This window comes from Moschus berezovskii, chromosome 18 (assembly GCF_049115385.1).
Source record: "Moschus berezovskii isolate FMDL1 chromosome 18, NW_MosBer_1.0, whole genome shotgun sequence".
NCBI classification, from domain to species: Eukaryota; Metazoa; Chordata; class Mammalia; order Artiodactyla; family Moschidae; genus Moschus; species Moschus berezovskii.
Genome location: NC_142477.1, coordinates 75,176,280 through 75,203,910, shown reverse-complemented (window position 1 = coordinate 75,203,910; position 27,631 = coordinate 75,176,280). Strand labels below are relative to the sequence as shown.

The 27,631-nt window shown below is 36.8% G+C and overlaps 1 protein-coding gene across 5 annotated transcripts in view; it reads left to right on the top strand.

Annotated features, from left to right (window-relative positions):
- The window catches only part of RANBP17 (RAN binding protein 17), a 372,874-nt gene that overhangs the window by 45,375 nt on the left and 299,868 nt on the right, over positions 1-27,631 (top strand). For all 5 annotated transcript variants that reach the window (XM_055421802.2, XM_055421801.2, XM_088827772.1 and 2 more), the window contains 4 exons: positions 1,776-1,895; positions 3,249-3,395; positions 3,913-4,085; positions 6,350-6,543. In XM_055421802.2, coding sequence (XP_055277777.2) covers positions 1,776-1,895; positions 3,249-3,395; positions 3,913-4,085; positions 6,350-6,543 — 634 coding nt within the window. The remainder of the gene's footprint in view (positions 1-1,775; positions 1,896-3,248; positions 3,396-3,912; positions 4,086-6,349; positions 6,544-27,631) is intronic.

Below are 27,631 nucleotides of genomic sequence, written 5' to 3'. Positions count from 1 at the left end.
AATGAGAAAGCAGGGGGATCTGCTCACTTGGTTTTATGTTCATCACTCCAGTTGTTCATTTTCTTCTTTGAATCAAGTTCTATTGTGTACTAAAAAATTCAAACTCTTTGGTTGCATAGAAATTTGAGATTCTGGATTCCATCTTTGTAGAATCTAAAACAGAGACTAGGCAAGATTGAAAAAAAAAAGAAAAAATTGTCACTTTAATATCTAAGCTTGTAGAAGTAAAGTTGGAGGATTCTTATATTGTCATTTCCTAAAAAAAAAAAGTTTGATTTAAAGTACATATGAGCAGTATGTTTGTTTAGATGTGTCATTGCCTACAAGGGAGGAATAGGTTGGCAAAAATACTGCCCCCTCTCCTTAAAAACATGCTTGCTCTTGAAACGAGGGTGTTATTAAGGGGGTGGTTTTTAAACTGGTTTTCACAGGACACTCATGTTTCTAGATGGTACCACAGAACTTCAGCCTTCTGTCTTTTTACCAGAAGAGTCCTGTTTTTAGTTGTTTAAAAAACCATGGTTTCATGTTATGTTTACAGTTATGTTTAGGGATAAAACAAACAAGCTACTGGTGCTTAAAAAGTACAATGAAAAACGGCTTTAAGAGAATGTTGCTAACATTTATTGTGCATGCCCTATCATATGATCCCTATCTCACTTCATTCTCACAGTGGCCCTGCAAGGTGAGCATTGTTATCTTCACTGTGTAAGCAGGTCAGCATAAATGACTTTCTTCAGGAGAGTGAACTAAATTTTAGAGCTGAGATTCAAACTCAGTGGTTTTGGCCCCAAACCTCTACATATTTTTAATTGTATTAGTGGTTCCTAAACCTTCTACACATCAGAAAGGTTTGTTTTTTGGGTTTGTTTGCTTGTGTTTTTTTGTTTTTAACATTAAGGACTGTGACAAACTGAGTAACATCTAAACTGACTTTTTGTCCCTATTCTCATCCTTGCCTTGAGAGCCAGACATTTTGTGTGAAATCTCCTAACTGAAATGTTTAAATATTGACAGATAATTCTATTTTTTTTATAAGTGGGCAGATATCCATATGTGGATCAAAACAAAACATATGTGGGCCAGTTGGGGGCCTCTCAATTAATAAATGAAAGGCTTCAGTGAATTCCAGTAGGAGAATTAGGAACCTGAGTAGTGAAATCGTCTGATAAAGCATTAACTTAAAGAAGATAACTAGGCCACTGATAGGTAGTCTGTGGGAATTTTTATAGGATATCTAACTCTTTCAGGAACATTTTCCAAATTGTTCTCAAGATATTAATAAATGGTGTGGGCAAGATGGTTTGTAACCAGATATGTTTGGGACATGCTAGATTAAATAAAGTTACAGATTTTTTCCTACTTATGGGATACTGCAGTGCGTTTTGTGTAGTATTTCCTAAACATATTCTGCGACAACACGATGTTTTCATTTTTTCATTTTGGTGAAGCACCTGGTTCATCAGTTTACAAAGGTTTAGGCAGCAAAAGCAATTGGGAGCCTTTTGAGTGTATTCAGATCCTGACTTTGCTCTGGTGTATCTAATATATACAAAAATATTAGCGGAATTTTATATCCAAATAGAAATTCTAATGGTGGGATTGAAGATTTATGGATGGTGGTAATGATCGGTGATATTTAGTTTACATTGTTTTTTGGATTCTATAATGCTTTTTCATCATTAAAATTTTAAAAATAATGTAAAAACTAGTGTTCCTTTCATGTGGCCATAGTTACTTTTAAAGTTGATATGAATTGTTGTTCCTATTTTTAGGCACTTTCGTGTTTAGTTCAATTTGCTTCTACAAGAAGGTCCTTATTTAGCAGTCCTGAACGTGCCAAGTACCTTGGTAATTTAATTAAGGGAGTAAAAAGGATACTTGAAAACCCTCAGGTATTTATGAAGTAATTTAATTAGCATTAGCATATATAAATACAGTTTTTCTGCTGAAAGGTGCATAATAAACTTATGACATGGTTATGATTCTGGAAGAAAATACATATAGCCTTCTTTCTTAGCTCTCATCTGTAGTATAAATGGGCAGTTTTTAAAAGTGCATGTTTTCCTGACTGATGTCTGTGTTTCTGTTTTTCGTATAGGAATAGAAGTTGCATATTTTATTATGTTTCTGCTTTTTAACATTGTGTTTTGCTTGTACTTCTTAAATTACTGAAGTGACTAGAGTTATATCTGTATTCTAAACTAGAAGACAGTATAAATCTTTCAAATATGTTAATATTGAAATAAATGGCTTTAAATTATGAAATAATATCTTTTTGTCCTCTTATGGGCAGTAAGAGTTTGTAGATTTTTAAATCTACGCTCTATGTTAACTGCAAATCTTTAATGGCAATATTCATTTCAGAGAATTGCAAAGCCATTATTAATTAGTGATTTTGGGTGTCTGGATAAAATTTGTTTCACTTTAGTTTTTGGTTTAAAATATCTATAGTGAAAGTACAGATTTTAAAAGATTAAATGATTTAAGAAGGTTTATCTAAGTCTTTTGGCTGTTAATAACTTTTGGGAGAGACAAACTTCTCAAACTACAAAGATAATAATGCATATCCTGTCTTCAAGGGGCTCCCTGGTGACACCTTTCTTGGTCTTTCGTTTTAACCTGTCCTTCTCCCAGAGTTACTTCTTTATATTATAGTACTTTTGTTAAACTTTCTGCTGTACATTGCAGCAGTTTATTTGAATGATTTAGAGACAGGGGAGTTGCTTGAGGACATCATGCCTGTGGGTACTCAGTAGATACTTGTTGAATTGAAACATATTGCTGTTGTTTGCATGTACACATTTAGTTGAGGTGGAGTGGTCTTGCTCTTTTCTGGGATTTCAAGAGCCATTCTTATTTTCCATCTTACATAGTTTTCAGTTCTTGTGCTGACTTCTGTTTAACCTGCGACACACACACATACTCTTTCTCTCTGTGTCTTCTCTCTCATGCAAATTTTTTGGGTAAAATAATGATTACCAAACATTATGACTTAGTCATCATGGTCAAAGCTTCCTCCGAAGCCTCTACTATGAATTCCTTATTATTAATCTTTTATGACAACATTAAGCCCATTGGGAATCATTTTTTAAAAAATTGATACCTACCCAGTTGATACAAAGTGCAGTAAGTACCCATGAAAACACTGAGACTTAATAAAATACTCTTGGAATTTTATGGATGGTGATTAGTTTGGTTTATTTTTAAGTTTTTAAAATAGCCTTTCTTTTTGTCTCATAATTTAGGGTTTGTCAGATCCAGGTAATTATCATGAATTTTGTCGATTTTTGGCTCGTTTAAAGACACATTATCAGCTGGGAGAATTAGTTATGGTGAAAGAATATCCTGAAGTTATCAGATTGATTGCCAATTTTACCATTACTAGTCTACAGGTAAGTAAAAATACATAGTTGATGCTAAACTGTAAATAGAACACTTTTTTGATAAGATTTGGTAGGGATTTTTAAAAAAACATCTATTAAAGCACTTTGCTAAAAATATTCATTGCAAGATTTTAGGAAAAAGTTCTTTGTAACAAATTTTATAATAATAAAAATTTAGAGGCCATCTAATTATCTAATAAAGAGTGAATTGAGAAACTGGCAAAATCTATGTGGAGAAATAAATAAAGTTTTACAAATTAGTTTTTGAAAAAATTCTTTTTATGTTTGGGGAGAAGTTTTAAAACCATATTTTCCACATGATATCAGGTCTGTTAAAAAATATTCATGGAAAGAAGATCAGAAGGATGTTCACAAAGATTTAAAATTTGCTATGTTAAATGTTCATTAGTGTTATAGTCAGAATAAGTTTAGTTTTAAATGTATATTTAATAATTTTGCCTCTGCAGTTCTTATTCTAGGACGATATGATATCAGTTTAAATAACTTCTGCCTTTTTGTTTTGTAGCATTGGGAATTTGCCCCCAACAGTGTTCATTATTTATTAACTCTGTGGCAGAGGATGGTAGCATCAGTTCCTTTTGTGAAATCGGCTGAGCCCCACTTGTTAGACACTTATGCGCCAGAAATCACGAAGGCCTTTATCACTTCTCGCTTGGACTCTGTTGCCGTAGTTGTGAGGTATTGAAAACTAAATGTTTTTGTTGAATTTTTGTCTTCTGCATCTTGGAATGTTTTCGAAATGGAAGTATAATTTGCCTGTAGTAAAATTTGACCTTTTTCGGTTTTATGAGTTCTGACAAATGTATATATTTGTGTTTAATAATACAATCAAAATATAAAATAGTTCCATTACCCCAGAAAGTGTTTTTAGGTTCCTTTGTAGTCAGACCTTTCCCCATCCTTAGCCTCTAGCAATTATTGATGTGTTTTGTTTCCCTAGAATTTTTGCCTCTTTTGAAGGCTGCATGAATGAAATCATATAGTGTGTAGGCCTTTACTCTGGCTTCTGTCACCTGGCATAATGTGTTTGAAATGTTTCCATTTTGTGTCAGTCGTTCTTTACTTTTTATTCTCAATAGTATTTCATTCTGTGAATATATCATAGCTTATTAATCCATTCACCTTTTGGATTCTTTCTGTTTAAGTGTTCCTCTACAGATTTTTGTATGAATATAAGTTTTTATTTCTCCTGGGTAGATACCTAGGTGTGAGATCTGAGTTGCTAGGTAAATGTGTATTTCACTTCAAAAGAAATTGCCAAACCATTTTCCAAAGTGCCCATTTCGTTCTGCATTCCTACCAGCAGTTTATGAAAGATCCAGTTGCTTTGCACCCTCACCAGCACTTGATATTGTCAATTTTAAAAACCTTTAGTTGTTCTAACAGATGTGATGGCTCATTGTTGGTTTAAATTGCATTCCCTTAGTGACTAATTGGAGAAGGCAATGGCACCCCACTCCAGTACTCTTGCCTGGAAAACCCATGGACGGAGGAGCTTAGTAGGCTGCAGTCCATGGGGTGGCTAAGAGTCGGATACGACTGAGCGACTTCACTTTCACTTTTCATGCATTGGAAAAGGAAATGGCAACCCACTCCAGTGTTCTTGCCTGGAGAATCCCAGGGACGGGGGAGCCTGGTGGGCTGCCGTCTGTGGGGTCACACAAAGTCGGACACGACTGAAGTGACTTACCAGCAGCAGTGATTAATAATGCTGAGCATCTTTTTGTGCTTATTTATCATTTCTACATGCTCTTTGGTAAAATACCTGTCAAATCTGTTGCCCATTTTTTGATTGGGTTGTTTATTTTCTTATATTAAGATTTGAGAGGTTGGTACACTTAGGTCACAAGTCTTTTTATCATATGTGTTTTGCAAATATTTTTTTCCAGTCCATTGCTTGCCTTTTCATTTCCTTTACAGAGCCTTTTGAAGAGCAGGAGTTTTAAAGTTTCATGCAGTCCAATTTATCCTTAATTTTTTTCTTCTAGAAGTTTTATAGTTTTAGAATTTAAGTTCAGGTCCATAATCCATTTTGAGTTAATTTTTGTATATGATAAAAGGTAAGTCTCCATGTTCTTTTTCTTTCCTTTTGTTCCTTTATGTATATTGAAAACTGGTTATCCCTAACACCATTTGTGGAAAAGACTCTCCTTTCTCCATTGTCTTTACATTGTTTCCAAAAATTAATTGACCACATATGTGTGGTTTTATTTCTGGACTCTATTCTCATTAATCTGTGTTTCTTCTGCTAATACCCTGCCTTGAGTACTGTAGCCTTATAATAAGCTTTGAGATCAGGTAGTGTGAGTCTTCCACCTTAGTTTTCCCTTTTAAAAATTATTTTGGCTCTTCTTTTGCTTAAATTTTAGGATCATCTTGTCAGTATCTACAAAAAATGCCCTTCTGGAATTCTGACTATGATTTCACTGAATTTGTATATTAATTTATTAATTTGGTGGAAGAATTGACATCTCAGCAATATTGAGTCTTTCAGGAAATGAGCGTGTTTATCTTTTATTTAGCTCTTCTCTTACTTCTTCATTAGTGTTTTATAGTATTCAGTCTTTAAATCTTTACATATATTTAATTAAGATTTAATTAGTATTTTATGTTTTCTGGTGCCTTTCGAAGATAATGTTTTTCAGATTTACATTTCCAGTTGTTTATGTTAGTATATGGTAATGAATTCTATATATTGATCTGTATGCTGGCAACTTTGAAAACTCACCTGTTACTACGAGTAGCTTTCATATGGTTTCTTAGGTACTTTTATATACATAATCATGTTTTCAATTATAGACATTTTATGTCTTACCTTCAGTGTCTTTTATTTCTTTATCCATGACAGAATTTTGATTTAACTTAAATAGAGTTTATTTGTGGTGAGTAAAAGTATGTCAGATTCTAATGCTGTCTGTCATCCTGTCTGTATATATTTGCAGAGATAATTTAGATGATCCGCTAGATGATACCACCACTGTGTTTCAGCAGTTGGAGCAGTTGTGCACTGTTAGCAGATGTGACTATGAAAAGACTTGCACTCTTCTTGTACAGTTGTTTGATCAAAATGCACAGAATTACCAAAAACTTCTGCATTCAGCTTCCAGAATAACTGTGGAGATGGCAATTCAAGAAGGTCAGTAAATTTCATATGACTGTTGCAGGGTATTATGTTGAATTTTAAGTAGCTTCATTAATCAATTTATTTAATAATTTTATTGTAATTTATTTTTATTTATTTCCCCAATTTCTGTTCTTCTAGTATCAATTAATTTTATTAACCTCCTGAATATTTTGGTGGCTTGATGATTTTAATTCTTTATAAGATTTGCAGGGAATATTTAATATCAGTATTAAAAAAAGCTGATGATGATCTTTGAGTAGAGTTTATTAATTTATAACTGTCTTTTAAGTAATTATGTTTCCTTCTTAGCTGTATCTGACTAAAAATTTTGAGCTCAATTTTAGCCAGTTAAAAGTTACATAAGACTTCATCATGGCTTTATATTTGTTTATTAGCCTTCATCATGGCTGTATTTTATTATTATATTTTATTTTATTTAAATTTTTTATTAGAAAGCTGAAATTTACAATGTGTTTATATCACTCACTGAGTTCATGGCATTTAAAAACAACATCATTACAGAAAGATAACAAAACTACAAAGTCTTAAAACCTACGGAATATGGAAAACATTATCCACTGAGGCCTTAAATGTAGTAGACTTTACATAAAAAGGAAAAGCAATGAGTACACAAATATACAGCCAGTTAAAAAGTTTAAGTAAAACAATAATCATAAAGAAAAGAAAGCAACTAATACATACCAGGTATTAATGCAATAAAAATAAAGATATTCCAGCCCTGTATGCAGGTCAGGAAGCAACAGCTGGGCTGGAAGAAGCACAGGAGAGTAAAAGCTGCCTTAAAAAGCTTCTCTAAAAAGGGAAACATCAGGTAACAATAATCAACAAGAAAAGTCTTGCAAATAAACAATACTCAAAATGGGAATTACTCATAGAAGCATTAAGAATATAAATAATAGAAACAACTTTATACCTATACATTCGAAGATTAGTTGTCTCGTATGCAGGGTTATCATTACCATCTTTCTAAATTCCATATATATGCATTAGTATACTGTACTGGTGTTTTTCTTTCTGGCTTATTTCACTCTGTATAATAGGCTCCAGTTTCATCCACCTCTTTAGAACTGATTCAAATATATTCTATTTAATTGATGAGTATTACTCCATTGTATATATGTACCACATCTTTCTTATCCATTCGTCTGCAGATGGACATCTAGGTTGCTTCCATGTCCTGGGTATTATAAACAGTGCTGCGATGAACATTGGAGTACGTGTATCTCTTTCAATTCTGGTTTCCTCGGTGTGTATGCCCAGCAGTGGGATTTCTGGGTCGTATGGCAGTTCTATTTCCAGTTTTTTAAGGAATCTCCACACTGTTCTCCATAGTGGCTGTACTAGTTTGCATTCCCACCAACAGTGTAAGAGGGTTCCCTTTTCTCCACACCCTCCCCAGCATTTATCGCATGTAGACTTTTGGATAGCAGCCATTCTGACTGGCGTGAAATGGTACCTCATTGTGGTTTTGATTTGCATTTCTCTGATTATGAGGGATGTTGAGCATTTTTTCATGTGTTTGTTAGCCATCTGTAAGTCTTCTTTGGAGAAAGAAGTCTCTTTAGTTCTTTGACCCATTTTTTGATTGGGTCGTTTATTTTTCTGGAATTGAGCTGCAGGAGTTGCTTGTATATTTTTGAGATTAATTCTTTAATTGCTTCATTTGCTATTATTTTCTCCCATTCTGAAGGCTGTCTTTTCATCTTGTTTATAGTTTCCTTTGCTGTGCAGAAGCTTTTAATTTTAGTTAGGTCCCATTTGTTTATTTTTGCTTTTGTTTCCAATATTCTGGGAGGTGGGTCATGGAGGATCCTGCTGTGATTTATGTCGAAGAGTGTTTTGCCTATGTTCTCCTCTAGGAGTTTTATAGTTTCTGGTCTTACATTTAGATCTTTAATCCATTTTGAGTTTATTTTTGTGTGTGGTGATAAGAATTGTGCTAGTTTCATTCTTTTACAAGTGGCTGACCAGTTTTCCCAGCACCACTTGTTAAAGAGACTGTCTTTTCTCCATTGAATATTCTTGCCTCCTTTGTCAAAGATAAGGTGTCCATAGGTGTGTGGATTTATCTCTGGGCTTTCTATTTTGTTCCATTGATCGATATTTCTGTCTTTGTGCCAGTACCATACTGTCCTGATGACTGTGGCTTTATAGTAGAGCCTGAAGTCCAGCAGGTTGATTCCCCCAGTTCCATTCTTTGTTCTCAAGATTTCTTTTGGCTATTCGAGGTTTTTTGTATTTCCATACAAATGTGAAATTATTTGTTCTAGCTCTGTGAAAAATACCATTGGTAGCTTGATAGGGATTGCATTGAATCTATAAATTATTTTGGATAGTATACTGATTTTCACAATATTTATTCTTCCAATCCACGAACATGGTATATTTCTCCGTCTATTAGTGTCCTCTTTGATTTCTTTCACCAGTGTTTTATAGTTTTCTATATATAGGTCTTTTGTTCCTTTAGGTAGATATATTCCTAAGTATTTAATTCTTTTCATTGTAACGGTGAATGGAAATGTTTCCTTAATTTCTCTTTCGATTTTCTTATTATTAATGTATAGGAATGCAAGGGATTTCTGTGTGTTGATTTTATATCCTGCACCTTTGCTATATTCATTGATTAGCTCTAGTAATTTTCTGCTAGAGTCTTTAGGGTTTTCTCTGTAAAGGATCATGTCATCTGCAAACAATGAGAGTTTTACTTCTTCTTTTCCAATTTGGATTCCTTTTATGTCTTTTTCTGCTCTGATTGCTGTGGCCAAAACTTTCAAAACTATGTTGAATAGTAGTGGTGAGAGTGGGCACCCTTGTGTTGTTCCTGACTTTAGGGGAAATGCTTTCAATATTTCACCATTGAGGATAATGTTTGCTGTGGGTTTGTCATATATAGCTTTTATTATGTTGAGGTATGTTCCTTCTATTCCTGCCTTCTGGGGGATTTTTATCATAAATGGGTGTTGAATTTTGTCAAAGGCTTTCTCTGCATCTATTGAAATAATCATATGGTTTTTATTTTTCATTTTGTTAATGTGGTGTATTACACTGATTGATTTGCAGATATTGAAGAATCCTTGCATTCCTGGGATAAAGCCCACTTGGTCATGATGTATGATCTTTTTAATGTGTTGTTTGATTCTGATTGCTAGAATTTTGTTAAGGATTTTTGCATCTATGTTCATCAGTGATATTGGCCTGTAGTTTTCTTTTTTTGTGGCATCTTTGGTTTTGGTATTAGGGTGATGGTGGTCATTGAATAAGTTTGGAAGTTTCCCTTCCTCAGCAATTTTCTGGAAGAGTTTGAGTAGGATAGGTGTTAGCTCTTCTCTAAATTTTTGGTAGAATTCAGCTGTGAAGCCGTCTGGTCCTGGACTTTTGTTTGCTGGAAGATTTCTGATTACAGTTTCAATTTCCATGCTTGTGATGGGTCTATTAAGATTTTCTGTTTCTTCCTGATTCAGTTTGGGAAAGTTATACTTTTCTAAAAATTTGTCCATTTCTTCCAAGTTGTCCATTTTATTGGCGTATAGTTGCTGATGGTAGTCTCTTAGTATCCTTTGTATTTCTGTATTGTCTATTGTGATTTCTCCACTTTCACTTCTAATTTTTTTGATGTGATTCTTCTCCCTTTGTTTCTTGATGAGTCTGGCTAATGGTTTGTCAATTTTATTTATCTTCTCAAAGAACCAGCTTTTGGCTTTGTTGATTTTTGCTATGGTCTCTTGTTTCTTTTGCAGTTTTTTCTGCCCTAATTTTTAAGATTTCTTTCATTCTGCTAATTGTGGGGTTCTTCATTTCTTCATTTTCTAGTTGCTTTAGGTGTAGAGTTAGGTTATTTAGTTGACTTTTTTCTTGTTTCTTGAGGTGAGCCTGTATTGCTATGAACCTTCCCCTTAGCACTGCTTTTACAGTGTCCCACAGGTTTTGGGTTGTTGTGTTTTCATTTTCATTCATATCAATGCATATTTTTATTTCTTTTTTGATTTCTTCTGTGATTTGTTGGTTATTTAGCAGCATGTTGTTCAGCCTCCATATGCTGGAATTTTTATTAGTTTTTCTTCTGTAATTGACATCTGATCTTACTGCATTGTGGTCAGAAAAGAAGCTTGAAATGATTTCAGGTTTTTTGAATTTCCCAAGGCTAGAGTTATGGCCCAGGATGTGATCTATCCTGGAGAAGGTTCTGTTTGTGCTTGAGAAAAAGGTGAAATTCATTGTTTTGGGGTGAAATGTCCTATCAATTAGGTCTATCTGGTCTATTGTATCATTTAAAGTTTGTGTTTCCTTGTTAATTTTCTGTTTAGTTGATCTATCCATAGGTGTGAGTGGAGTATTAAAGTCTCCCATTATTATTGTGTTATTGTTAATTTCCCCCTCATACTTATTAGCATTTGTCTTACATATTGCGGTGCTCCTATGTTGGGTGCATATATATTTTTAATTGTTATACCTTCTTCTTGTATTGACCCTTTGATCGTTATGTAGTGTCCTTCTTTGTCTCTTTTCACAGCCTTTGTTTTAAAGTCTATTTTATCTGATATGAGTATTGCGACTCCTGCTTACTTTTGGTCTCTTTTCATGGAATATCTTTTTCCAGCCCTTCACTTTCAGTCTGTATGTGTTCCTCATGTTGAGGTGGGTCTCTTATAGACAACATATATGGGGTCTTGTTTTTGTATCCGTTCAGCCAGTCTTTGTCTTCTGGTTGGGGCATTTAACCCGTTTACACTTAAGGTGATTATTGATAAGTATGATCCCGTTGACTTTACTTTGTTGTTTTGGGTTTGAGTTTATATACCCTTTCTGTGTTTCCTGTCTAGAGAAGATCCCTTAGCATTTTTTGGAGAGCTGGTTTGGTGGTGCTGAATTCTCTCAACTTTTGCTTGTCTGTAAAGCTTTTGATTTCTCCTTAATATTTGAATGAGATCCTTGCTGGGTACAGTAATCTGAGCTGTAGGTTTTTCTCTTTCATCACTTTAAGTATGTCCTGCCATTCCCTCCTGGCCTGAAGAGTTTCTATTGAAGGATCAGCTGTTATCCTTATGGGAATCCGCTTGTGTGTTATTTGTTGTTTTTCCCTTGCTACTTTTAATATTTGTTCTTTGTGTTTGATCTTTGTTAATTTGATGAATATATGTGTTTGGGGTGTTTCACCCTGGGTTTATCCTGTTTGGGACTCTCTGGGTTTCTTGGACTTGGGTGAATATTTGCTTCCGTATTATCTCCTCAAGTGTTTTCTCTTGGTTTTTCTTTTTGTCTTCTTTTTCTGGGACTCCTATGATTCGAATGTTGAGGCATTTAACATCGTCCCAGAGGTCTCTTGAGGTTGTCCTCATTCCTTTTCTTTTTTTTTCCTCTCTGCTTCATTTATTTCTAACATTCTATCTTCTACCTCACTTATCCTATCTTCTGCCTCTGTTATTCTACTGTTGGTTCCCTTCAGAGTGCTTTTGATCTCATTTATTGCATTATTCATTATATATTGACTCTTTTTTATTTCTTCTAGGTCCTTGTTAAACATTTCTTGCATCTTCTCAATCCTTGACTCCAGGCTATCTGTAACTACAGTTTGTTTTTAAGATTTTGGATAATTTTCACTATCATTATTCTGAATTCTTTATCTCTTCCTCTTTTGTTTGGTTTGGTGGGCATTTATCCTGTTCCTTTACCTGCTGAGTATTTCTCTGCCTTTTCATCTTGTTTGTATTGCTGTGTTTGGGGTGGCCTTTCTGTATTCTGGCAGTTTGTGGTTCCTCTTTATTGTGGAGGTTCCTCACTGTGGGTGGGGTTGGACGGCTGGCTTGTCAAGGTTTCCTGGTTAGGGAAGTGTGTCGGTGTTCTGGTGGTTGGAGCTGGATTTCTTCTCTGTGGAGTGCACTGAAGTGTCCAGTAGTGAGTTTTGAGATGTCAGTGGTTTGGTGTGACTTTGAGCAGCCTGTATATTGAAGCTCAGGGCTATGTTCCTCTGTTGCTGGAGAATTTGCGTGGTATGTCTTGCTCTGGAGCTTGTTGGCCCTTGGGTGGTACTTGGTTTCAGTGTAGGTATGGAGGCCTTTGATGAGTTCCTATCGATTAATGTTCCCTTGAGTCAGGAGTTCTCTAGAGTTCTCAGGATTTGGACTTAAGCCTCCTGCCTTTGGTTTTCAGTCTTATTTTTACAGTAGCCTCAAGACTTCTCCGTCTATACAGCACCAATGATAAAACATCTAGGTTAAAGATGAAAAGTTTCTCCACAGTGAGGGACACCTGGAGAGGTACACAGAGTTACACGGAGAAGAGAAGAGGGAGAAGGGAGATAGAGGTGAGCAGGAGAATAGGCGGAATCAAAGGAGAGAGCAGGCTAGCCAGTAATCGATTCCCTATGTGCTCTCCACAGTCTGGACCCTCGGAGATATTCAGGGAGTTACACAGAGAAGAGAAGAGAAGAGGGAGGAGGGAGACAGAGGTGAGCAGGAGGAGAAGAGGGGGAGTCAAAAGGAGAGGGACAGATCAGCCAGTAACCAGTTCCCTATGTGCTCTCCACAGCCCGGAACACACAAAGAGATTGACAGCATTGGGTAGAGAAGAGAAGGGGGAGGGGGGAGATAGAGGCGACCTGGGGGAGAAAAAGGAGAGTCCAAAGGGGAGAGAGCAGTCAGGCCTGTAATCTCACTCCTAAGTAAAAATGGGTACTGAAGTTTGGGTTCTTAAAGGTACAAAACTGATAACATATACCAAAAAGCAAAGATTAAAAATCTAGAGTAGAGGTTAGTTTCTCAAAAATACCATACTGAAAAAACAAAACAAAGTCACAAAAATTATCAAATATATATATGAAGTTTGCTTTAAAAGTAGGGTGTTTTTTTTTTGCAGGGCAATAGTAGGTTATAAAAATGAAAATTAGTTTTCATTAAAAGTAATTTCATTAAAAGTATTCATAAAAAATTTCGTTAGGTCTTAAAAATTTTTTTAATGATAATAGTAAAAATATATCTAGGAATTTCTCTGTAGCTGTTGCCAACAGTGTGGGGTCAGTTCATTTTCAGATAGTTCCTTGATCTGGCTTATACTTCTCAGAATCTATAGGCCCCTTCCTATGTAGTCGGTGCTAACTACAGGGTTTTAATCTGTCGCACCTGTCACTTCCAAAGTGGTTCCCTCTGTTGATTTTAGCTTCTCTGTTTGCTGGTCTCTTCAGTGTCTAATTTCCACCCTGACACAAAGGGGCGTTTGGTGGTCACTTTTCTAGGCTCACTTGTTTAGTCGTGCTGTGGGGAGGGAGGAACACGGCTAACAAATATCACTGGCATGTGTGGGGAGTGCTCACAGTGTTTCAGCCACACTGGGTTTGCCCCCGTTCATGGCATGTGTGCTTTCATGGTCTACACTTCTCAGGCTCTAGGTTGCTCTGCCGGGAACTGTCTGAGGTTGGCCCTTGGTTGTGTGCACTTCCCAGGTCTAAGTCGCTCAGGTTCAGGTTCTTGGGTACTCCACAAAGGCACAGACTCAGTTGGCCTTACGTTTTGTGCCCTTCCCAGGTCCGAGCAGCTCAGGTGACCAGGTGCTTGGCAACCGCAGTCACCCCTAGGTGAGGGGTGCATCTTTAATCGCCTCCCCGTCCCAGCTGCTCGGTTTTCTGGGTGTACAATGGTTGCACCTTCTCAGGTGTGCCGTGTGTCTCTTCCCGGGGGCTGATCTCTGGCTGTGACACTCCCGGCAGATGTCGACCGTCCAGAATCCCAAGAAGTCTTGGTTAGCAATGAAGCCTGCTTGCAGCTTGGTAGAGGATGTCTCTCTGGGGCTGCAATTGCCCCTTTCAGACTCTGGCTGCCCCTGCCTGCCTGTCTCCGGTGGGGGATGGGCCAGTCGGCTAGCTCTGCAGTCCTTCGTTCTGTGAGCGGGCCTGGCAGTGTCTTAGGTTAGGGCTTTTCGCTGGATACTTCTCTCTCTCTCTCTTTTCTCTCTCTCTGGCTATCCCACAGTCTGGGTTTCTATCTCACATTAGTTCCCTCAGATTGCCCTCGGGGCATTCAGGCCCTGTCTTTACCCTAAGCAATGCAGCCTGCGCCTCCCTGCCCAGCCCCCTCTTGATAGTGGTGGATGCAAGCTTCTGAGCTGCTTCTCTGCAGGCAATTGCCTTTAGGCATGTCATCTGTGGGTTTACTTATTTATTTATTTATTTTTCCTCGGGGTTATGTTGCCCCCTGGGATTCCAAGACTCGCCACACACCCACTGGTGAGAGTGTTTCCTGGTGTTTGGAAACTTCTTTCTTTTTTAAGACTCCCTTCCCGGGACGGATCTGTCCCTACCTCTTTTGTTTCTCTTTTTATCTTTTATATTTTTTCCTACCTCCTTTTGAAGACAATGGACTGCCTTTCTGGGTACCTGATGTCCTCTGCCAGCATTCAGAAGTTGTTTTGTGGAATTTGCTCAGTGTTCAAATGTTCTTTCGATGAATTTGTGGGGGAGAAAGTGGTCTGCCTGTCCTATTCCTCCGCCATCTTAGGACCGCCCCTCTAATTTTCTTGAGGAGATCTCTAGTCTTTCCCATTCTATTGTTTTCTATTTCTTTGCACTGATCACCAAGGAAGGCTTTCTTATCTCTCCTTGCCATTCTTTGGAACTCTGAATTCAGATGGTTATATCTTTCCTTTTCTCCTTTGCCTTTTGCTTCTCTTCTTTTCTCACCTATTTGTAAGGCCTCCTCAGACAACCATTTTGCCTTTTTGCATTTCTTTTTCATGGGGATGGTCTTGATCACTGCTCCTGTGCAATGTCACGAGCCTCCGTTCATGGTTCTTCAGGCACTTTATGTTAATAGATATCACTTAATCCCTTAAATCTATTATCACTTCCACTGTATAATGGTAAGGGATTTGATATAGGTCATAACTGAATGGTCTAGTGGTTTTCCCTACTTTCTTCAATTTAAGTCTGAATTTGGCAATAAGGAGTTCGTGATCTGAGCCACAGTCAGCTCTTGTTTTTGCTGACTGTATAAAGCTTCTCCATGTTTGGCGGCAAAGAATGTAATCAGTCTGATTTTGGTATTGACCATCTGGTGATGTCCATGTGTAGAGTCGTCTCTTGTATTGTTTAAAGAGTGTGTTTGCTATGACCAAAGCATTTTTTTGGTAAAACTCTGTTAACCTTTGCCATGCTTCATTTTGCACTCAAAGACCCCAAGCTTGCGTATTACTCCAGGTATCTCTTGACTTCCTACTTTTGGATTCCAGTCCCCTATGATGAAAAGAGCATCTTTTTTAGGTGTTCTGGAAGGTCTTATAGATCATTATAGAACCATTCAACTTCTTCAGTATTAGTGGTTGGGGCATAGACTTGGCTTACTGTGATATTGAATGCTTTGCCTTGGAATTGAACAGAGATTATTCTGTCAGTTTTGAGATTGCACCCAAGTACTGCATTTTGAACTGTTTTGTTGACTATGAGGGCTACTCCATTTCTTCTAAGGGATTCTTGCCCACAGTAGTAGGTATAATGGTCATCTGAATTAAATTCACCCATTCCAGTTCGTTTTAGTTCACTGATTCCTGAAATGTTTATGTTCATTCTTGCTATCTACTGTTTGAGCACTTTGAATTTACCTTTATTCATGAACCAAACATTCCAGGTTCCCATGCAATAAATACTGGTCTTATGGCATTGGACTTCACTTCCATCACCAGTCACAGTCACAACTGGGAGTTGTTTTCACTTTGACTCCATCTCTTCATTCTTTCTGGAGTTATTTTTTTTATTCTTCTCCAGTAGCATATTGTACACCTACCTACCTGGGGAGTTCATCTTTCAGTGGCATATCTTTTTGCCTTTCATACTCTTCATGGGATTATCAAGGCAAGAATACTTAAGTGGTTTGCTCTTCCCTTCTCTAGCAGCCTAGTATGGTGAATAGAGTACAGGTTGGATTTCAGACCCTGCTTGTCCCTTCAGTTAGGTATCTTTTTTTTAAGATATATGATTGCCCTGTAATCCTGTATTACAGTGTTTTGTTTCTTTGTTTGTTTTGCCTGTTCACAATGGTGGCCTTATATCATTTCATATTTGTTTTTTACATTAATTCAGATTATGTTATAATTTGGTTCATGTTTATCCACCTGCATATAAAATCACATTTTTGGTTTTGGTTTTATATCATAATTAGTGTTTAGTTATTTCAAAGTAAAGAACTAATAGTAACTTTCACTTCAGTTTGGTCAACTGCATGCTCTGAAAGGCCTTTATTTTGAACTGCAGTCAAATCCTGCATTGTTTGGCTTGATATAAGTTCGGGAAAAATCTGTGGTTCTTTCTCCTCCAGTCTTCTACCCTTCATGTCTCTGTTCCTCCTCCTCTGATTGTCCCCTCTCAGAAGATGAACTTTAAGCAGAATGAACTGATGGGTAGCAAATAATCAGTGGTTAAATTTGTGGCAAAGCCTTAGGCTGCTAACAAAGTCAGTGTACTGAACTTGGGATTCTTCTATTAAGTTGGAACGTTGATTAGTGATATAGTTCTCTGAAACTGGTAGATCCCCTTGGCTTCCAGCTGAAAAGTAAATTAAAAATTTCTCTAAAGAATAGCATACTTTAGGGCCTTGAGAACACTGCAGATTAAGAGCAGTCAGAGAACTGTTCATGATTTTAAAAGCAATGAGCAGACAAATAAGAAAACAACGTACCTTGACTGATTACTAATGAAAACAATGGATTGTTTATTTGATTTAGATCTCCTCAAGGACTTAGGGCTTCCCTGGTGACTCAGAAATGTAAAAATCCACCTGCGATGCTGGAGACCTGAGTTTGTTCCCTGGATTGGGAAGATCCCCTGGAGAAGGGAACAGCTAACTACCTACTCCAGTATAATAAGACACATTTCATGGTTTTAAAAAAAATTGGCCAAGGAAAACAAAGCTAGAGGCATCATGCTTCTTGCTCCTGAGCTGTGTTATAGAGCTATAGTGATCAAAGCAGTATGGCATTAGCATAGAAACAGATACATAGATCACTAGAATAGTATATAAAGGCTGGAAATAAATGCATGTTCACACGGTCATTGAATTGATGATGTCAGTCTAAGAATATACAGTGGGGAAAGGACAGTCTCTTCAATAAGTGGTATTGGCAAAATTGTATAGCCACATGCAAAAGACTGGACCCCTGTCTTTCACAAAACACACAAAGTGACTCAAAATAAACTAAAGACTAGAACATAGGACCTGAAGCCATGAAACACCTAGAGGAACAGAGGTAATAAGCTCCTTAATGTTGATCTTGGCTGTGAATTTTTGGATTGGCAACCAAAGCAAAAATAAACAATTGGGACTGCGTCAAACTAAAAAGTTTCTGCACAGCAAAGGAAACCATCAACAAAACGAAAAGACAGTGTACCGAATGGGAGAAAATATTCATAAACATATCTGATAAGGGGCTAATATCTAAACTATGTAAAGAACTCACAGAGCTAATTAGCAAAAAAAAAAACAACCCAGTTTAAAAATGAGCAGAGGATTTGAATAGATATTTCAAAAGCAGACGTACTAATGGACATTAGGTAGAAGAAAAGGTGCTCAATGTCACTGATTGTCAGAAAAATGAAAATCACAATGAGCTATCACCTCACACCTGTTAGAATGGCTGTTATCTTAAATACAAGGTATAACAATTGTTTGCAAGAATGTGGGAATGTAAATTGGTATAGCCCATGTGGAAAACTGTGTGGATCACACCACACTGTGGACAACGTTTAAAGAGATGGGAATACCAGACCACCTTACCTGCCTCCTGAGAAACCTGTGTGCAGAAGCAGCAGTTAGAACCAGTCATGGAAGAATGGACTGATTGAAAATCGGGAAAGGAACACATCAAGTTTGTATACTGTCACCTGCTTATTTAACTTATATGCAGAGTCCATCATAAGAAACGCTGGGCTGGATGAAACAAGCTGGAATCAAGAGTGCTGGGAGAAATATCAATAACGTAAGATAGGAAGATAACAGCACTCTTTTGGCAGAAAGCGAAGACAAACTAAAGAGCCTCTTGATGAGGTTGAAAGAGGAGAATGAAAAAGCTGGCTTAAAACTCAGCATTCAAAAAACAAAAATCATAGTATCCAGTATAATTACTTCATGGCAAATAGAAAGGGAAAAATTGATAGCAGTGACATGTTTTCTTTCTTGGACTCCCAAATCACTGTGAATGATGACTGCAACCATGAAATTAAAAGATACTTGCTCCTTGGAAGAAAAGCAACGACAAACTTATTTCTATCAAAAGAAGTGATATCACTTTTCCAACGTATAGTCCAAGCTATGTTTTTTCCTGTAGTCACGTACAGATGTCAGAGTTGGAACATAATGAAGGCGGAGCACTGACGAACTGATGCTCTCAAACTGTGGTCCTTGAGAAGAGCCTGAAGAGTCCCTTGGACAGCAAGGAAACAAATCATTTAATCCTAAAGGAGATGAACCCAGACTATTCATTGGAAGGACTGATTCTAAAATTGAAGTTCCAATACTTTGACCACCTGATGCACAGAGCTGACTCATTGGAAAAGACCCTGATGCTGGGAAAGATTGAGGGCAGGAGAAGAGGGGTGACAGAGGATGAGCTGGTTGGATGGCATCACCTGCTCAATAGACATAACTGAGCAAACTCTGGGAGATAGTGAAGGACAGGGAACACTGGTGTGATGTAGTCTGTGGGGTCATGAAGAGTCCTACCTGACTAAGCGACTGAACAACAATATGGAGGGGCCTCAAAAAGTTAAAAACATGACAGTACCATTTGACATAGCAGTTCCATTTCTGAGTTTCTATTTGAAGAAAATAATAACACTAATTTGAAAGAATATCTACACCCACATGTTCGTTGAAGCCTTGTTTACAGTACTCAAGACATTGAAGTAACCTTTGATGGAGAGGAGTGAATAAAGAAAATTTGATTGTGTGTGTATATACATAAACATATGTATGTAAAATTATACATTATATATATAAAAGGAATATTTTTTGACCATATTTAAAGAATGACATCTTGCCCTTTGTAGCAATATATATTGACCTTTAGGGCATTTTAAATGAACTCAGAGAAAGACAAATACTATATGATCTCATTATATGTGAAATCTGAAAAACAAGCCAAACTTACAGATACAGAGCAGAGATTGGTAGTTATTAGAGGTGGGAGTCAGAAATGGTTGAAATGAGTTCAGTTCAGTTCAGTCGCTCAGTTGTGTCTGACTCTTTCCGACCCCATGAATCACAGCACGCCAGGCTTCCCTGTCCATCACCAACTCCCGGATTCCACCCAAACCCATGTCCGTTGAGTCGGTGATGCCATCCAGCCAGCTCATCCTCTGTCATCCCCTTCTCCTCCTGCCCTCAATCCCTCCCAGCATGAGGGTCTTTTCCAACGAGTCAACTCTTCGCAAGAGGTGGCCAAAGTATTGGAGTTTCAGCCTCAGCATCAGTCCTTCCAATGAACACCCAGGATTGATCTCCTTTAGGATGGACTGACTGGATCTCCTTGCAGTCCAAGGGACTCTCAAGAGTCTTCTTCAACACCACAGTTCAAAACCATCAATTCTTTGGCGCTCAGCTTTCTTCACAGTCCAACTCTCACATCCATACATACTGGAAAAACCATAGCCTTGACTTGACGGACCTTTGTTGGCAAAGTAATGTCTCTGCTTTTTAATATGCTATCTAGGTTGGTCATAACTTTCCTTCCAAGGAGCAAGCGTCTTTTAATTTCATGGCTGCAGTCAGCGTCTGCAGTGATTTTGGAGCCCAAAAAAATAAAGTCTGACACTGTTTCCACTGTTTCCCCATCTATCTGCCATGAAGTGATGGGACCAGATGCCATGATCTTAGTTTTCTGAATGTTGAGTTTTAAGCCAACCTTTTCACTCTCCTCTTTCACTTTCATCAAGAGGCTTTTGAATTCCTCTTCACTTTCTGCCATAAGGGTAGTGTCATCTGCATATCTGAGGTTATTGATATTTCTCCCGGCAATCTTGATTCCAGCTTGTGCTTCTTCCAGCCCAGTGTTTCTCATGATATTCTCTGCATATAAGTTAAATAAGCAGGGTGACAATATACAGCCTTGACGTACTCCTTTTCTTATTTGGAACCAGTCTGTTGTTCCATGTCCAGTTCTGACTGTTGCTTCCTGACCTGCATACAGGTTTCTCAAGAGGCAGGTCAGGTGGTCTGGGATTCCCATCTCTTGAAGAATTTTCCACAGTTTGTTGTGATCCACACAGTCAAAGGCTTTGGCATAGTCAATGAAGCAGAAATAGATGTTTTTCTGGAACTCTCTTGCTTTCTCCATGATCCAGCGGATGTTGGCAATTTGATCTCTGGTGCCTCTGCCTTTTCTAAAACCTGCTTGAACATCTGGGAGTTCACAGTTCACATATTGCTGAAGCCTGGCTTGGAGAATTTTGAGCATGACTTTACTAGCGTGTGAGATGAGTGCAATTGTGTGGTAGTTTGAGCATTCTTTGGCATTGCCTTTCTTTGGGATTGGAATGAAGACTGACCTTTTCCAGTCCTGTGTCCAGTGCTGAGTTTTCCAAATTGGCTGGCAGGTTGAGTGCAGCACATTCACAGCATCCTCTTTCAGGATTTGAAATAGCTCCACTGTAATTCCATCACCTCCACTAGCTTTGTTAGTAGTGATGCTTTCTAAGGCCCACTTGACTTCACATTCCAAGATGTCTGGCTCTAGGTGAGTGATCACACCATCGTGATTATCTGAGTCGTGAAGATCTTTTTTGTACAGTTCTTCTGTGTATTCTTGCCACCTCTTCTTAATATCTTCTGCTTCTGTTAGGTCCATACTGTTTCTGTACTTTATTGAGCCTGTCTTTGCATGAAATATTCCCTTGGTATCTCTAATTTTCTTGAAGAGATCTCCAGTCTTTCCTGTTCTGTTGTTTTCCTCTATTTCTTTGCATTGATCACTGAGGAAGGGTTTCTTATCTCTCCTTCTATTCTTCGGAACTCTGCATTCAGATGCTTATATCTTTCCTTTTCTCCTTTGCTTTTTGCTACTCTTCTTTTCACAGCTATTTGTAAGGCCTCCCCAGACAGCCATTTTGCTTTTTTGCATTTCTTTTCCATGGGGATGGTCTTGGTCCCTGTCTCCTGTACAATGTCACGAACCTCCGTCCATAGTTCATTAGGCACTCTATCAGGTTTAGTCCCTTAAATCTGTTTCTCACTTCCACTGTATAATCATAAGGGATTTGATTTAGGTCATAACTGAATGCTCTAGTGGTTTTCCCTACTTTGTTCAATTTCAGTCTGAATTTGGCAATAAGCAGTTCATGATCTGAAATGAGTAGAGACAGTCGAAAGTTACAAGCTTCCAGTTATAAAATAAATCATGCAGATGTAATATACAGCATGCCAGCTATAATTAATAATATTGTATTGCATATTTGAGAAATTCTGAGAGAGTAGAGTTTAAAAATTCTCACCATAGGAAAATAAAATTTGTGACTCTCTGGTGATGAATGTTAGCTAGACTTACTGTGGTGATCATTTCCCAGTGTATACAAATACCAAATCATTGTATTGTACACATGAAACTTATATATTTGTTAGTTCAATTATATCTCAGTTTTTAAAAATTTACCAAATTCATAAAACAAGTCTCAACTAAATTCAATAATCATTGAGCCCACATTTTCTTTCTAATTTTCAATTAAAACTAACCTGCAAAAAGTATAAATTACATGTATTTGTTTTTATAAACATACTTCTAAGTAACTATGGAGTAAAAGAAGTCGTCTTGGGGAAATTTTAAAAAGAGAGAGAAAAATGGAAGTACAACATCTTATAACTCAGTTGGAGATTTATTTCACAAAAAGAGGAAAGGCCATAATGTTGTAACTTAAGCCTTCAAGTTGAATGTTAGAAGGAAGCAACAGATCAAACCCAGAGAAAGGAGAAAGAAGGAAACAACAGAAATTAATGAACTAAAAGGTAAAGATTCAGTGATTTAAAAAAATGAAAAGTTGATTCTCTAAAATTGCTAATAAAATTGACAGACCTCTCATGAGATAAGAAGGAAAGTGAATTCACAAATAACATTAGGATCAAGAAGGGAAATGCAACTATAACAAAGTTTTAAAGGATAAAAGTTATACATAGTGTATTTTCTAAGGTCAACAGTTAGAAAACTTGAGATAAATAAATTGCTAGAAAAATAACCTAAAGTCAACTCAAGATTTAAAAAAAAAACACCAGTAGTGGGAGAAGATATTTGCAGTACATATACACATACTAACCCAGGCAAGGTTCACCATCTAGAAGAGTCTGGAAAAATTCCTGGAAATCAATAAAGCAAGCAGTTCTTTAGGGAAATGAAATACAGAAAGAAACATGTTACTCCTTATAAGAGAAATGGAAATTAAGGCACACGAGATACCATTTTACTTCCAGTAGATTGGCAAAAATAAATCTTAACAGCAGAATGTCGATCAAAAGAAATTCTTGTATACTACTGATAGGAATATAAGGTATAGTCAGTTGGAAACAGAATGGAAATCATTTTGGTGTTATCTTGGAAAGTGAACATTTGAATTCCTGCTGACCTGGAGCTTCTACTCTTAGATATGTCTTTTTGAAAAATCTCTTCTAAACAAGAGGACATGTTTGAGAATGTTCATAGCCTAAATGTTATTAAAGGCAAAAAATGTTAAAAATTCAAATGCCCATCAATATGAAAATGGATAAACATAATAATATACATAATACATAATACAGTGAAATATTATATAGTAGTCAAAATGAATGTACTTCAAGTATACTTAAAAATTAATTTCAGATATATTTAGTGAAAAAATAAGCAGTTTCAAAAAACTATATATGTTAATAGTATGAGGTCTTCCCCTGGATTAAGAAATGGCAACCTGATCCAGTAATCTTGCCTGGAAATATTCCATGGACGGAGGAGTCTGTTGCCTACAGTCTATGGGGGTGCAAAGAGTCGGAGGCAACTGAGCGCGCACATGTATGTGGTATGAAACACTTAATAGAACCCTGCAACAAGTGAGACTAAAAATATATTGGTCAGAATATATGTAATAGTGATAAAACAAAAAATGTCAAGGAAATATTAAGCACCAAATAGAAATTCATGATAACTTCTAGGGTACAAGGTAAGGGGACAAGCTAGGGGAGGGGTGTGGTGGTAGATGCAACAGTATTGGTAAGGCTGTGGTTAAATTGGGTAGGGAGTTCATTGGAGTTTGTTTTACTGTATAGTCATCCACCTACATCTGAGGTTACCACACTTAGTAATCCAGCCAACTGCAGAAAATACCCTACCCCCTCCAAAAGACTTCTAGAACGTTCCCAAAAGCCAAACTTGAATTAGCCATGTGCCAGCAACTATTTACATAGCATTTATATTGTTTACAACTGTTTACCTAGCCTTTACATTATATTAGGTTTATAAGTAATCTGGAAATGATTTAAAGCCTATGAGGGTTATACGTTATATGCAAACACTGTGTGTGCCATTTTATATAGAGGTCTTGAGCGTCTGTAGATTTTGTTAACCATGGGGGTTCTAGAAATAATCCCTTTTGGATACTGAGAGAGAAGACTGTACTTCGTATGCATTACATATGTTCTTTTATAAGTATCATATTATGTTACAATGTAAAAAGATTCATTTGTAAAATCAAAGCCTTGTTTTCCTGCAAAAGGGTATTGAATGAAAGTATAGCTGTTCTAAGATACATTAATAAAATTAACTGAAATGTAATAGTTTATAGGTATTAAATAGATCTTTTGAGTAAAATAAGTCAGATGTGATTCTTGATAAATATAATTCAAAGTTTTTACAGTATTAATAAAACATCATTTCAGAGTTTCTAATATACTGCCTGATACATAGAAAATGTTTAATATTTGTATTTTCCTTCTATTTGAAAGATGAGTGAGAAGTCTGTCTGCTCTTAAAAATATCTGTAGTCTGCTTGAAAATAATCGCTTTATATTATGAAAAGTGCGTGATGCAGTTCTAGTTTGTATTGCTATATGTAGTAGTGTTCAATTTTTTTGTTTAGACTAAAGAATTCAGTTAGTGTTGAACAAAGAAAATTATATGCTCTTGTTATGTGTGCTTTAATTTAGATGCTTAATGGCTTTTAATGTTACAAAATAAGTTTATTATTATATTATGATCTCATTTGTATAATATTGTCTTGCTTCTCCATATTTGTGATGATATGGTCATGGTTTACGAAAACAATAATCCCTAAGAAATAGGTCATTAACAGTAGTTAACGATTACTTGTGATCTATGGTAATGACTGATTTCTTTGGGATTATTGAGGTTATAAACCATAATTACAGATTATTACAGCAATAATTATTTTGTTAGAGGAAAAAATGTTCTGTTCTTAAACAGCTGTGGAAACAAGTGCCCTGAACATTTCAGAGTAAATACAAAAATGGAAAGCTATAATAGAAATATAATCTCAGATCATATTTTTAAAAAAATTATAGATATGAAACTTATGTATCAGTTCAGTTCAGTCGCTTAGTCATGTCCAACTCTTTGCGACCCCATGAACCACAGCATGCCAGGCCTCCCTGTCCATCACCAACTCCCGGAGTTCACTCAAACTCATGTCCATCGAGTTGGTGATGCCATCCAGCCATCTCATTCTCTGTCGTCCCCGTCTCCTCCTACCCCCAATCCCTCCTAGCATCAGACTCTTTTCCAGTGAGTCAACTCGTCACAGCAGCAGCAACTCGTCGCATGAGGTGGCCAAAATATTGGAGTTTCAGCTTTAGCATCAGTCCTTCCAATGAATACCCAGGATTGATCTCCTTTAGAATGGACTGGTTGGATTTCCTTGCAGTCCAAGGGACTCTCAAGAGTCTTCTCCAGCACCACAGTTCAAAAGCATCCATTCTTCGGTGATCAGCTTTCTTCACAGTCCAACTCTCACATCCATACATGACCACGGGAAAAACCATAGCCTTGACTAGACGGACCTTGATTGGCAAAGTAATGTCTGTGCTTTTTAATATGCTATCTAGGCTGGTCAGAACTTTCCTTCCAAGGAGTAAGCGTCTTTTAATTTCATGGCTGCAATCAGCATCTGCAGTGATTTTGGAGCCCCCCAAAATAAAGTCTGACACGGTTTCCACTGGTTCCCCATCTATTTCCCATGAAGTGATGGGACCAGATGCCATGATTTTCATTTTCTGAATGTTGAGCTTCAAGCCAACCTTTTCACTCTCCTCTTTCACTTTCATCAAGAGACCTTTGAGTTCCTCTTCACTTTCTGCCATAAGGGTGGTGTCATCTGCATATCTGAGGTTATTGATATTTCTCCCAGCAATCTTGATTCCAGCTTGTGCTTCTTCCAAGGTAGGCTTCAACTATATCTGAATCGTAAACTTCCAGATGTTCAAGCAGGTTTTAGAAAAGGCAGAGGCACCAGAGATCAAATTGCCAACATCCGCTGGATCATGGAGAAAGCAAGAGAGTTCCAGAAAAACATCTATTTCTGTTTCATTGACTATGCCAAAGCCTTTGTGTGGATCACAATAAACTGTGGATAATTCTGGAAGAGATGGGAATCCCAGACCACCTGACCTGCCTCTTGAGAAACCTGTATGCAGGTCAGGAAGCAACAGTTAGAACTGGACATGGAACAACAGACTGGTTCCAAATAGGAAAAGGAGTACGTCAAGGTTGTATATTGTCACCCTGCTTATTTAACTTATGTATAGGATATTTAAATTCCTAAATACAGTTTAGATTTATAGTTTTACTTGGTTATTTAAACTTTCTGGATATAATTACATAACCAGTGTGAATTTTTAACATCTCTTTAAAGACCTTCCCTCTAAAAATTCTAGAGCTTTAGGAAAGGATTAATGTGTATGAGAAATATCATTCCTCATTCTGTGAAATATGAAAATTGTTTTTGATAGATTAATAAAAGTGCCTTTATATTTCATAGTTCATGTCTAACACTGATGCTAATTTATTAGTAGTTGTCTATTTTTAGGGTTAAAAATATCTTCTTTTCTGTCTTGTACAATAAATCACTGTTTGCTAAAATGTGGAATGAATAACTGTACATTCTACTTTCTCTGTACCAACTTCCATTCAAAATTTACTATAATTTTAGAAAAGAATGTTCACAGATGTTCATATGCTATCTTTGCATACCATTCTTTGATATCAAGTCTTGATTTCAAGGTCACAGAATAAATGAATTAAAGAGTAAAAAGTTAAAATTTGAGAAATTCATGTCCTTTATTTAGTATTTATTATTAGACAGTGTTACTCATTGCATGATTATCACATGAAGAGAAGGGAATGATAGCGGATGAGATGGTTGGATGGCACCACCAATTCAATGGACATGAGTTTGAACAGACTCCAGGAGATAATGAAGGACAGAGAAGCCTGGCATGTTGCAGTCCATGGGGTCTCAAAGAGTCAGAAATGACTGAGCAACTGAACAACAACAACACTTATCACACTGCATTGAGAAAATTATTTTTTCGTTTTTTTCCCTCTTACTAAGTTTAGTCTGTTGGACATAGGGTCTCTCTGTCCCTTTTCAGCCCACTTCATATTTATATATAGCAGATACTCAGAAAATGAAGGAATGAAACAAGAAAGCAGATTGTTGCTTTGTTTTACCTAATCTTGTCATCTGCACATTGGGCAACTCAGATTATTTGCTGTTCTGCATTTGGCCTTGAATGATCCTCAAGTATTGACTTGGGTAATTACAAATGTGTAAATTTTATCAAGAAGATGAATTTGCAAATAACAGGATAGACTAGATCATAGATCGTACCTTGTATTGAATGTGTGTTGAAGAGTTGCTTTTATTTAAGCAATAGAAGTGGAAGTACAATTAACATTTTTAATAATGACTCTACATTTTAATGTTTACATAAATTGATAAATAAGCTGTTAACTTTTTCTTGCCTGTTTCATACTGTATTTTCTAGGTAATGATTTCTTCATTCAATGTGTATGCATGCTCAGTCGTGTCTTAATTCAGTAACCCATATCCATTTAATGAGTTATATTTGCCAGGCAC